We start from the raw sequence: 13,332 nt of genomic DNA on the forward strand, positions 1-13,332 counted from the left end.
CAACAACATAAAGCACTGTCAAGATGTGTTTACATCAGACTAAAGGTGAGAGGGCACTGCAGTACAGAAAGTACAGAAACGTCTTCACGTGAGAGCATACTGAGAGGAAACCAGGGGAGAGAGGAGCATGAAGCATACGTGGCAAGCCAGAGATGTTTGAGATAATTGCAGATTTGGGGAAGAGGTGGCTGGCCTGAAAATCTGTGCACAGCAGATGAACAGTATCTGAAAGTCATGTCTAAAAGGGAAAAAAACAAAGCAGAAAAGACCTGAAACAGGACCTGAGAGATGGATCTGGTGCTTAGTCGATCCATCTACCATCACAAACAGTCTCAGTGGAAGGGTGGCTGTAATGAAAGGAACAGGAGGAAAAGGCTGAAATACGTCAAATTACACAAGAACTGGACTGAAAACCAGGAGGTCAGGAGAGAGGTACAACAGTGGAGCTGCATTTCAAGCGAAGGTTTTGGGGATCTTGTCAAAAAGTGATGGAATCGTGAATGCAGAAAAGTGCAGTCAGACTTTGCTCCACCATTCAAAATCATCTGTGAAGTCTCAGATTGGCAACTTTAGTTTTCAGCGTGACAACGATCCCCAACACACTGCTAATGTAATAAGAGCAAACATGGAGAGAAAAACACATCAGTCATCGATTGGCCTCCGCAGAGCACAGACCTTAACATTATTGAAGCAGTGCGGGGTCATTTTGACAGGGAGCAGAACAAAGAAGAACTCTGAATGTCCTTTAGAAGCCTGAAGTCTACTTACAGAAATGGGCAGACAACTCACCCAAGTGATTTCAGGCTGCTTTGAAGATCGAACAAATACTGACTTTGAAGCTCATTAGAATTGTTTTTCCCCTTCTATGCTGTACTTCCATGTGTGTTTGCACATGTTTCAATGAATCCGTGCACCCATTTTCCTACCCAAATATAAAGATATGAGTGGTGGCTCAAGACTTTTGCACAAAACTGGATCTGTACAGTAAGAAGGACATAGAACTGTGACAGAAATAGTAAATGCAAAAGGAAAAGAAAATACCCACAAGTCAGGTTTAGCATTTCCGCACCAACACAGAGGAACTCTTGTCTGACCAAGTCCCTGCTAATGCTTTAAGCAAATATAACCAAAAATGGGTTTTTGACACAACATTTTTCTAATATCCATGCAGCAGTCCTCTGAGGACTTAGCTCTGCATAGTAAAACTTGTCCACTAGAAAAGTCTGAGTACGGTCTGATTGCAAAAGAATCATTTGAACGGGATCCGATCCAGCCTGCAGCCACTAAACTGCCAAGATCCCAAGCCGAGCAGATCCCTGACCAATCCCAGCAGGAATGCGATCAGCCTAAGATAAAAGAGCAGTGGAACATCCACAGCAGAGGTTTTATAAGATGAGACATTCCTGAGAAAGGAGGCCCTGCCTGTCGAGGAAGATCTGAAAAGGGAGATTGTAGTTTGTAAGCCAGTTTATGATGGTGTGCTCTGTGAGAAATACAAAACAGGAGAAAGTGGGTAAAATATGCATGTAACAGAAAGAGCACAAGAGGGGGGAAATAATCCTGTTTTTTGGCAGGAAGAACACAATAAGGGAGGGATATTCCCATGTGTGAGGCATCAGCTTGGCAGGAAAACACTGCCCCCCTGTGTTTCAACTGTAAATAGCAAGTACAGCCAAGGTGTTTCTTAAACGGAAGGATTTTTGATTAAAAGGTCAAGTAGCTTCACAGGAAGCGCACCAGTTCTATTTAGTGATTAGTCAAGGTGTTACAAAAGTTAGACATTTCTATCAGAAGCTCCCTTTAAAAAAAAAAAAAAAAAAACCCTTCTCACTCATTCAGTGCAAAAATATAAATACCATCCCAGAAAGTGTGTGTGGATCATGAGCATTTTGGGCTCTAAAAATAGGATCTGCTACCCACAAGAAGAATTTACATAAACATATTTTTCCCTCCCCATTAGAAATAGAGATATCTTAGAAATATAAATCAAGCTGAACACAGTCTGTCAAGTGTTTAACTGCATAAATCACTTACTCCTTTGTTTTGTTATTAACAAACTAATATGTCAAAATAAATAGATACTTGGTCAGAAACACTAATAAATAAGTTAACGGCATTTACTGGAGTGAGTGTCGAGAAATACCTCGTATTTAAACGTTGTGTCAAGGAAAAGCTCCAGCAGCATCCTCTTGCCCAGTTCTTGGCTGGCCTGGTCACTCACAAAGTGGAGAACCAACACCTCTCCTTCCAAGAAGTGTCCGTGTTTTACCATGGACAGCATGGCCACTCGGAATTTATCCTGCAAGCTCCGGCTCTTGTCCACTTTGGTGAACATCATTAGCACGTGGTAATGTTGGTAAGCAGCCTCACTGTCCGCTTTCCTGGACGTCAAAGCGTCGCCGTCTTCTTCTACACCTCGCTCTTCCCATCCTTGCTCCTTTGGCTCGTCCGGGTGCGAGAGCCTGGTGTCCACGGTGAGGTCTGCATCGTTTCTGTTGGTGTTGTGACTGGCCTGGGTCTGCTTGATCCTCTTTGTGGTGCTGGAGAAATTCTGCCTCTCTGAGCCAAAGTAGTAAAAAGCTACAACAGCGAGTGCAGCAGCCAGGAGAAGCACCAGCTGATAGGACCTGAATGTACTGATCCTACCCATGATTCTGGCTACTACCCTTAAGAAGCCCATAACTCCCTGCTGGCGTCATGAGAACGGGAGCGTGAGTGGGAAGATTTTCAGCATTTCATGATCTTTGATTTCATAGATTTTCCACATTCTCCTGCAAGAGTAACAAAAACAAACATCTGCTTTAGTTTTAAGCTTTGGGGTGGACCATGAAACTAAATATCACCTATCAGCCAAATCTAAGTGAAGCATTAAGATTGATGATCTATTCTGGCTAAGCCATTAAAAGATCTTATTTCCATGGTCTTATAAATTCATCTTTGAATGTTTTTCATTTTAATTTAATTTTTAATTATATAGCACCAAATCACAACAACAGTCGCCTCAAGATGCTTGAGCACTGCTATTCCAATCCTGGGATATGCAGCAAGATCCAGAGTAGAGTCGGTGTTGGGCGGCATTATTATATTTCAATAATATTAGCCCCCTGAAAAACTGACCATACCACAAACCACTGCTGTGCTTTAACTTTGTAATGCTCAAACTGAGGCTTGTCTTTCAATGTGACACAACAGTGCTGTCAGTTGAGAAAGCATCACGCCAAAAACAAACAAAATCAGTTTATAATTTAGAAAAAGAATTGTTTATGCCCACAAAGCAGGAGATGGATACACAAAGTTATCACAGTGTTTTCAACTGCGAAGAAACAGAAAAGTGAGAAGTTGCATCAAAAAATTCAAAGAGAGTCACAGAGTACAGAACAAGCCTGGCAGCCTGTGAAAGGTTTCAAAGACTCTGGAAAGAGAACAAGTGAGAGATGTGTCTAAAGACCCCAGAACAACTGCCAAGGCACGAGTGAATGACTTAGCCAAGTTGGGAATTGTATTCTCAAAGAAGAAAATCAGCAGAACCCTGCAAAGGAATTGGACTGCATGGTTGAAGATTAAGAAAAACTTGACTTCGGATGAACAGATATCCTTAAGACAGACTGAAGTGTACTAAGAATAACCCGAAGAAAGATTATGCATAGTAGAAGCGTGTCAGGTGAGAAGAAACTAGAGCACCGAAGTAAACATTACAGGCTGGTCTGCACAAAGCCTGTGGGTTGAACTGAAGACCAAAGTCCATGCCAAAAGACCATCAAAATCTAGAAACTCACCAAAGAGAAGAATAGGCTGGGATTGTTGAAAACTACAACACACTATTACCACCAAAAAAAAAGACTATTATCATCAAAGGAGCTATTAATTTTGACCCCGGTAGTTGTTTGTTAAAGTAAGATCATGTAGACATCCCAAATAAAACTAGGGTGCTTGGAAAATCTGCTAAACATTCCTTGTCCTGTTTAACAGCACTTAGGAAATACTTAAAAAGGCAAAATCTTTCATATAGGGGCTAGTAATTCTGTGCTCATCTATGCGAGTGTCTTGATTTTAACATGTTATTCTTTGGATCAGTGCATTACATAAAGAAAATAAATCAAATTAAATATTGTTGTTGGGCAAACAGTGATTATATTCAATGTAAACACCAACTCTAACTCCAATGATACAAAATAAAACACAGAAGTGCATCCACTTGCCTGTCTCATGTTCTTGATCTCTGTGGTTCAACCATATCAGCTTATCCAGGGAGTAAGCTGTCCTGAGATCTCCTCGGTTTAAGTGGCAGCTTCTGTCTCATTTACTAAATTGCCTCCTCACGTTTTGAAAGATAAAACTAAGACTAACACTACGGAAACCTGTTGACATCCCGCCTAAAACGGGTGCTAAGCTAGCCAGCAACGTGCCTAGATGTGGGTCGTTGAGTAGCCACTACAGCGATGATTTTTCAGCACACACATCAAGAGAATTAATCAGGGTTTGCTTGTTAAAATTTTCGCTGTATATGCGCAAATCGCTGTCGCCTGAAAACGATTTGTGTATAATAGCATAGTTTAGGGTAAGGAGGTAATAGACTGCACTAACATCAGATGGAGAAGCCACCAGCTAACAGCCTAGCAACAGAATCATGTGACACAACCTTAAACACACCCACCTGGTTTCAGCCGTATTCCGACTCGTGTTGCCTTTATGTGGTGTAGGAAAAAATAGAGCTATTTACTCTCCAGTGCATTTCTCGTTTCAGCTTTATGAAACACTATTTCGTTTATTTTACAGAACATTAGTCAAGTTTATTTATATATCACATTAAAGCACAACAGACTTTGAGAATTACCTCAAAATGTTTAATTTCGAGATAGGCATCAATACATTTGTGTGCACTACCTTAGATTCCACCTTCAAAACCAAAGTGCCAGGATTTTATTAGTAACACAGTGCAGTCCACTATGATCAATATAATTTTACTCCATCTCTTGAAAAGATCAAACGTACGGCATATATTTTTGACCCTGTGACGACTGTATATGGAGGAAAAATTCTTAAGTACGATTCTACAAACAGTACCTGAAGTATCCAAAGCAACCTCACGACAGTTTGGGCAGTGGCATTGTTGTTCTGTGCTCACTATTGTAGGGCTGTCCGGAGGAAAAAAAAACCCCCAAAAACAAAACAAAAAAAAACAGCCACCATCTATCTTTGGGGAAGATGCTAGCTTTTGTGGTCGCCTGATGTTTTTGTAGTTGTGAACGTTTACAGTTTTTGTCTTTTCTGTTTAAGATTCGGGGACGCTGCTAGCATATAGCTAGCTCGACTATAGCACTCGCGAAAATGAATTCCAACACGCACGTAATCCAGGTGACAAACGTTTCACCGAGTACGACGTCCGAACAAATGAGGACTCTGTTTGGATTCCTCGGAACCATAGAGGAGCTCAAACTGTTCCCGCCCGAGTGAGTATTGTGAATTATGAACTGGTAAATTATCCTCTCCTCCACTATCTATGGCGGCTCACGCGGGGCTCTTGCTGAGGCCTACAGCATCGAGCAGGCCTCGCTGCACGGTAGTGCTAATGCTCCCGCGTCTTTATTGAACGTGGCAACGCTTGCTTCTTTCAAATTAGATATGCATGTATTTAACAATACTTCAATTCTTCATCCATACGCATCTGCCGATTATCACATTTGTCGATTAAGCAATCAAAAATTGGTAATCGTTTGTGTAAGTCGGTTATCTAACACATACACGGTAGGCAGCTATACATCCTGTTTATCGAGTTATCTGTAATCTCTCCGTCAGAAAACAAAGTCATAAAAATATACACGGGAGAAATAAGCATGAATGGCTTAATTTTAATAATCACCAGAGTTGCTCCTAATTATTTTGATTTCAAGTGGGACTTATGTGGCAGCTTTTCGTATAAAATGAGCTGTTGATTAGCATCCTAAACCAGCGACAGTGCAAAAGAACAACTAATTATGACTCTTAATGAGCAGTGGGACATTTGGTTACACGCCTGGTTGAGCTAAATTGGAATATTTCCTTAGGTGCATGCTTTGTTTAGATCCACAGTGGACAATAATGAGCTACAGTACACACTGCACAGTGTTTTCTTACCTTAATTCTCTCTGTGTTGTGTTTTCTCTGTTGAATTACACGTGGCTACTGGACAGGTATGAAATAATCAAGGTGGTGATTTTCCGGGTAGATGTAGTTGTAACAATTTAGTAACTGTTTGAAAGTTTGATCGCCGCCAGTTTTATACCAGTATTGAGTTTTATCCTCATACTGTGGTGCTAAGGAGTGCAACAGGATCAGAAATGGCTGAAGAAAAAGGTTGTGTGTCACCTCTGGATGATACTGTGTTGTACTATGCAGAGGATGCAGGGAACAAGAGTCACTCCTGTGCTTTCTTGTCCCTGTGGACACAGACTGAGTATGAAGAAGGCATGTTGTCTCCCCTTGTTTGTATTCTTTGCACAACCTATCTGTATTTTCTTCCAGTGACTCTCCCTTGCCTGTGACTTCACGTGTCTGTTTTGTAAAATTCCTTGAGGCTGAGTCCGTGGGAGTTTCCCAACACCTGACGAACACAGTCTTCGTGGACAGAGCCTTGATCGTGGTCCCTTTCGCTGAAGGTGGGTGTCTGTTTTATTCCTTTGGCTGTGGTCATCTCTGAACGTACGTCATAATGCGTAGGTGTATTTGTTAGACTTGCAAACACTAGAGACATTGAGGTTTCTGTTTTTCCTACTGCCATGAGAAAGCAGCTAAGCTTTTCAGTGCTTGGCATTTCTAGGTATGTAAAAGGGAAATGTACATTTGTGTCTGTGTCTTACAATCTAGCTGTAAACTTCTCTCTCTGTTATTTGTGTTGTGGTTTTCATAGTGGACAAGTCATTTGCAGAGAGCCCCTTCCTTGCTGGCTGAAAGTGGTCCTCTGATGCCATCAGGAGATTAGAAAAAATAATGGCACCAATCGCAAGCCCCTTCTCTCTCTTGTTCTGCAGTAAAATATTAACTTTTTTTTCTCTCTGTTCAAGGCATCTTTTTTGAAAAAAGAAAAAAATAGCCTCACAACTGCTTAATCAAATTAGGGGATTTGGGAGGGTGCAGGGAACTCTAATGTCCTCACATGTTGAAAGGATTTTTTATATTCTCAGATACAATGTGTGTCATGTAGTAGGCATTCACCAAACAAGGGATACCCCGAGCAAGTAGAATAGTGTCAAGGCAATCCAAACATATCGGAACCATTTCTGATCCTCTGTTTATATTTTAACCTTCTGCGAATTGAAATTCGGCAGCAATGTGTTTTAATGTTGTCTTAGATACTGTGAAAGCCATCAGATCCACAGTGACATAGCAGTAAATGCTCTGCACATACACATAGGTGTTTCGGTTATTGGTTGATTTGATCATGTTTTTAGGATCGGCTTGGGTTGGGCTGTGATGGTTGGATCGCAAACTCTAGTCCAGTAGGTGCAAGAAAACCAGGAAAAGAGTCAGGGTGAAGCTCCTGAAAACTGGTCTGAGCAGCCTAATAAGAGAAAACACCTGTGTGGATGTTGAATCCATCCCCTTCAAACACGCACACAAGTCTCCAAACTGAACTGACTTTTTTTTTCTTTTTTTTAATGTAAATTTCTTTAGCTGGAAACGTATCACACAGCTACATTAGAGGGAAAATATGAATACTGGATCAAAATTTGGGTCTGTTTCCTTTTGTTAACACTAATCAGACTTTAAACCAATAAAAGAAGAGAAAATGTTCGGGACATCCCTACACCAGCACAAAGCATGCCAAATAGAAGAACTAATCAGCTGTGCATGCTAGACTAGATTTTTGAAGGTGTTTGCCATCATCTGAGTTTTGGCCAGCGGGTGTTGTGGCAGTTAATTCTGATTTGGCTTTTGGTCATAATAAGCACAGAAACTGCCCTCGGCATTTACTTGCTTTATTTTCCAAAGCCTTGTATTACTGTTATTACTATAAATTACTGTATTACTGTAAATTTGCATTCCAAAACTTTCACTAACACAAGAGATAATTATGGTTTTAAGCCTCTTGATGTTGCCGTAAAAATGCATTTTTATTAACTTAATTTTTTTAATTGACCCTCTCCAAACATGACTCTGAACGAGTTGAGTGAATCTCAAGTTTAACAGTGGTGTTTCTTTTGTTGTTGTGTTTTACAGTTCTTTTTCCTGGTTCAGCCAGCCCTATTTACCAGGCCCCGCTGAAAATGCCACCAACAGTTTTGTCTTCTGCAGCCTTATCCTGTTTCTCAAGTGTCCTTTCTGTTGTGTGCGTGGGTGTGCGTGGGTGCATGTCTCCCCCCTCTCTCTCTCTCTCTCTCTCTCCCTCCCTCCCTCTCTCCTCCCTTCATAATGTAAAGAAACATGTCAGATTAAAAAATAGCCTGTTTTCAGATTGCACAGCCATGGATGATCATCTCATGAGATTTTTTTTTCTGTCATTTTTACCGTTTGGTTCTCTTCAGCTTTGGGAATATTTTTCTTATCACTACCTTTGCTGCCAATAGCCTGTAATTGTTCAGTGTAGATTATTGTTTATTTACTATATTTTTTGTGACATACTGTTGGCTAAAACCTGTCAGTACTGTATTTGATTAGCAGTACTTTACCTGGTTGTTAAGTGTTTTTTGTGGTGGGGTTGTATAAAAAAAACAAAAAGAGAGAGAACCCACCAGAAAAAGGCTAGAAAAGGTCAAATGAGTAAGCCTTTTCTGTTTTTTGTATTGGTAATGGTAAGTGATGTTGAAATGTACCCTTGTGTCTACACCCAAATCATGAACTTTGTTTTCTGTATCTCAATGTTTTTGTGTGCTTTATAGCGAAGCAGCCGGCGCGAGTCGCTTGTTCATAAAACATCTAATGAAAGTTGAGAGCACATCCCACGGGACAACTGGCTGTGCTTGCTTACGTTTGGTTCATGACTTAAAAAACAAGTACAGGTGATAAAATCTTGGCAGTGTTGACCACAGTGTGTATTGTGACTTTGAAACTTATAGCTGCTAATCCTACAATCATATTCACAACAAAGCAAAACAGCAACAACAACAACAACAAAAGTCAGGGATCAAGATTTACAGACAAGACAAAAAAGTGGATTTTTGTTTTTCATTCTTTTACTACAGTGTAGTTAGACTGAGGTGGCTTGTCTGCAAGTCTTGTCTGAGTGTTGTCGACGTCGTCTTTGAAGATGTACTGAGATGTTCTTGGTTTTTCCTCCAGGAGTCATTCCCGATGAATCTAAAGCTATGTCGCTGTTGGCTCCAGCCAATGCTGTGGCAGGAATGATGCCCGGTGGAGGCCTTCTTCCGACACCGAATCCTCTGGCATCTGTGAGTTTTTACATTTTCACATAACATATCATACAATAATATTTAACTGTTATTTGATCAGGGGAAAAAGATATTTTAGATGTTGATGATTTTCTAAAACTGCTCCTACCTTCTCTGCAGCCATCAATCAAAATTTAACTTGGAAAAGGGCATGAATCTCCCTTATTGCAATAAACAAACACACAGCAGGCTTTTTTTCGTCTTGGTGGGGATATTTGGTAACATTTATGTCTAAAAGCACAGTAATTCATTCAAACTAAGCAAGCTGCTGGTGGTTCAGAGTTAGCAATGCTACTATTTGATCAGATTTAGCTACTGGACCACAGATTTTGACTAGCAGGTGCTTGGAGCCTGCTGAACACACTTTTCTCTGATCCATCACAAAGCCTTAGGCCCATTTGCAAGCACCCCTCTTCTTTCTAAAGCACAATTATCTGAAAATAACAAAAACAGTACATCTGAAAGTATCCTATTAAAAAAAAATCCCCCCTCCAAAACGTTACATAAATAAAGCGTGCTATGCTTTTTACCTCTACAATATATTCTAGTGTCTATGCTCCACATTTCAGATGGGAGCGACACCATTTGGCGGTCTTGGAGCTCCTAGCATTGAGCAGATGGCTGCTATGGGAATGCCTGGACCGAACATGAACCCCCAGGTGAGGATCAGTTACCTTCATAGCGCCGTTTAAGTTCAAGAAAAAAGTTCTTAGTTCTTAAAATCATAGTAATATCCTTGTCTTCCTTTCTTTCCAGGCTCTTTCCGCAGATTTCCTGAAGCTCATGCAATCCATGGATCCCAAGTAAGAAAAGTGCAGACACAGACGGGTTGTGCAGTCCAGTCAGCATACATATTTATTTGAGCAGTGTCTAAATAATTGATGCCATTTGCAGATTGAACCTTGCAGCTGGATTGAACTTGAGTCCAGGGCTGAAGGCTGATGCATCGAATAAGGAGATTGAAGAGGCCATGAAGAGAGTCCGAGAGGCCCAGTCTCTTATTTCTGCAGCTATTGAACCAGGAAGTGAGCGCGGTTTCAAAGCACGCTTCAAATATAACTGTACCAGAAATACTTGCTTCATATAGATTACGTGTTATCGGAAATTACTTCTCAGTTTACCTGTTTATTGATGTTTAGAGAGCAGTAAGTAAATGTATAATACATGTATAACTTTGTCTTTACTGTTGCAGGTAAGAAAGATGACAAGCGCAAACATTCCCGCTCCCGTTCGCGTTCACGGCGTAGACGAACCAGATCTCGTTCAAGACACAGGTAAAGATGCGTCTACGGCAATGTCGGGTGAAGCCTTTTTAGTTTCATAATTAGTATATTTTTGAATATTAATTGTTTGTAAATGTGCTGCTGCTTATTTTGAGCAGACGTTCGAAGAGCAGATCTCGGCGTAGGTCTCATTCAAGGAGCAGGAGGAGGTCCAAGAGCCCACGGAAGAGGAGGTCCTACTCCCGGGATCGAAGCCGTCGCAGTAGATCTAGGTCAGCTGTTATCCTGAGGAGCAAAATGGCTCCTGTGTTTCATTTCATTCAAAGTGTGCTTGGAGACCAGAGGTTGATCATTTCAAAATTGAAATTTGTCAAAAATATTTTTGAGCTTTAGTTTTTAACGTTGGCAGTGGGCAGCTCCAGGTTTTGAGACTTTTCAGGCATGAAAATGTTTGGTAATGTTTTTGTTTGCTTTCATCTCGTACAGAGACAGGAGGAAGGAGGAGAAGTCCAAGAAAAGATCCAAGACTCCCCCCAAAAGCTACAGCAGCGCCAGGAGATCTCGGAGCATTAATCGGTGAGTAGTCTTGAATACGGTGTGATAATATGATGAAATGCAGGTGAGCCAATTTACAGTGTGAAAGACCAGAAGCTCTAACTCTTCTATAGACAGCAGAAAATCAAGTAAGTCCTGAATAAATGATGAGGATGTTTTTATGAATGTTACTTATTTTTACTCCTTTGTGTGTCTCAGGAGACACAGGCGAAGTCGCAGTGCTTCTCGCTCCCCTAAGAGAAGGGTCTCCAGGTCTCCGTCCCCCAGACGGTGAGCTTTCTCCATCTGATGTACAATGAAGTTTATTTAATTTTGAGTGCCACAGTTTAAAAATATTTTTGTTCTCTTTACAGCCACAAGAAAGAAAAAAAGAAGGACAAGGACCGTGAGAAGGAAAGGGACCGAGACAGAAGGGAGGACAGGGACCGCAGCAGAGACGAACGCGAACGCTCCAACAGTAAGAAAAAAAAGAGCAAAGACAAAGAACGAGATCGGGACCGCAAGTCCGACAGCGAGAAAGGAGATGTTAAGGTATGTAGAGCAGGCACTGTTTAGAGACAGGTGGCTGGATGCATTACTCTGCTCGTCATTAACGTGATTAAATGCGGCACAGGTGACTCGGGACTACGATGAGGAGGAGCAGGGTTATGACAGCGAAAAAGGAGAGGAGGAGGAGGACGAGAGGAAGAGCGACTCTGACTCAATCTCGTCCCCGAAAAGCCAGGAGGAGATGGAGAGATCTGAGGGTCAAATCCCCAAAAAGTCCAAACTGAATGGAGATGATCACCACCAGGAAGACATGGAGATGAGCGACTAAAAACGTCCAAACCAGATAGCATCGTCTTTTCACTGTCCTTTTTATATTTTTAATATAGGCCACGATATGTCTGTGCCTGATCGCTCCAAGTTAAACAGATTTTGTCTTAACTGTAGAAACACTGCAAAGGAGGGTGGGCAGTGGGGTGTACGGAGGGGAGGGGGAGGCAGAACTTTTGTAAAGATATAAGAAACAATTACTAAAATATGAAGAACATGAAAGCTGGTTTTAAATTGTCATTGCTGTACTTTTTAAAGATTTTGTCATTGGAGTTTGTTTGTCTTTCTGACAGTAGAATACGCAGCGTTTTCCTCTAAAAACGCAGCATCTGTAAATATTTTACTGGTCAGGACTTTGTCCTCATTCACACTGCTCGTTGTTTGCCACTCACCGTTTTATTTTTTCCAAACGAACCGTTTTGCTTTAACTGTGTAACACACCCAGCTGTGTTTCATCTCTACTGACCTATTTACAACCCTTTATTATTGTACATTGTAGACTGAAATGTGTTGTGACAATGAAATATGTTGTCTGCAATAGAATTTCCAAAGGACACAAATAAAATTGGGGTAAACTGTCAAGTTGCGCCACAAGGGTCCTTATTTTGAAAAATAATTGCTACGATGGGATTTATTCTGTGGTTATGTTCTGGGTGCCTGGCAACTGTTAACCTTCACTCAGGTGTTGTCACGTTATGGTTCAGTCCTAATCTCTACATTCATGGAGTTTCTTTCCACTGAAACCTGAGGGATAAACTATACATGCTTACTGTTGCCATGTACAGAGACTTTGCCTGAGAATTAAACAGCTCAGTGCATTGTGTGTGTGTGTGAAAGAAAAGTACTAAATTAGAGGCATGCATGCAGTGGTGTGGAGAAGTCATGAGCCAGCCAGTAATAAATAAATATATTTTATTTCTCTCAACCACTTACTTTGCAGTAGTTAGAACTGTACAGAGGGTGGGGGTGCCACAATTTATATTTGTAGATAAAGCCTTCCTCCTGCACATATTCTTTATAAGCCCCTCCCACCTCAGGTGCAAGTGCTTGTTTGTCAAAAGTAATTTAATTCTTAAACTCTTGAAACAAAGAGTAACTCTTGAAGCTTTTTTTCCCTGAACTGGTGGGTGTCTGACTGTTTTAGGCTGCGTATAGAACAAAATAACTGAATGTGCATCAGAAATGAGTGAGGATGGTCTCTGCCTATGCAGCTACCCTTGGAAAAACCTGGTAACTGTTCCAATGGTCATCAAACCACATCTTTATCGATATGTACTGAGGTGTCAACACTCACCATTAAGGGTACAGGACAGGTCGTCATGTTTTACTTTATATATCAACTTTTTCTCTTTTTTTTTCTGCTTTGTTTCAGA

The 13,332-nt window shown here is 41.0% G+C and overlaps 2 protein-coding genes across 5 annotated transcripts in view; one reads left to right on the forward strand and one right to left on the reverse strand.

The window, feature by feature from the left end:
* The window catches only part of xxylt1 (xyloside xylosyltransferase 1), a 28,459-nt gene extending 23,809 nt beyond the window's left edge, over positions 1 to 4,650 (reverse strand). Inside the window, exons 1-2 of one of the 3 annotated variants that reach the window (XM_076874407.1) lie at positions 4,200 to 4,650; positions 2,144 to 2,771 (exon numbers count right to left, since the gene is read on the reverse strand). In XM_076874407.1, the coding sequence (XP_076730522.1) occupies positions 2,144 to 2,680 (537 nt within the window). In that variant the 5' untranslated portion in view covers positions 2,681 to 2,771; positions 4,200 to 4,650. Of the gene's footprint in view, positions 1 to 281; positions 667 to 2,143; positions 2,772 to 3,776; positions 3,842 to 4,199 lie in introns of those variants that run through there. The other 2 variants (XM_076874408.1, XM_076874409.1) reach the window with 2 other exon arrangements.
* Positions 4,651 to 5,071: 421 nt separating this feature from the next.
* LOC101467214 (uncharacterized) lies at positions 5,072 to 12,541 on the forward strand. Of its 2 annotated transcripts, XM_004561466.4 has the most exons (12): positions 5,072 to 5,450; positions 6,502 to 6,635; positions 9,256 to 9,365; positions 9,935 to 10,024; positions 10,122 to 10,168; positions 10,260 to 10,390; positions 10,558 to 10,639; positions 10,747 to 10,860; positions 11,075 to 11,164; positions 11,342 to 11,413; positions 11,497 to 11,674; positions 11,757 to 12,541. In XM_004561466.4, the coding sequence occupies exons 1-12, from the start codon at positions 5,329 to 5,331 to the stop codon at positions 11,958 to 11,960; spliced, it is 1,374 nt and encodes a 457-aa protein (XP_004561523.1). In that variant the 5' UTR covers positions 5,072 to 5,328; the 3' UTR covers positions 11,961 to 12,541. The 2 variants fall into 2 exon arrangements, with proteins under 2 accessions (XP_004561523.1, XP_023011064.1); XM_023155296.3 differs by lacking the exons at positions 5,072 to 5,450; positions 6,502 to 6,635 and adding an exon at positions 8,541 to 8,975.
* Positions 12,542 to 13,332: the final 791 nt, after the last annotated feature.

The sequence above is a fragment of the Maylandia zebra genome, linkage group LG15 (genome assembly GCF_041146795.1).
Source record: "Maylandia zebra isolate NMK-2024a linkage group LG15, Mzebra_GT3a, whole genome shotgun sequence".
Taxonomy (NCBI): domain Eukaryota; kingdom Metazoa; phylum Chordata; class Actinopteri; order Cichliformes; family Cichlidae; genus Maylandia; species Maylandia zebra.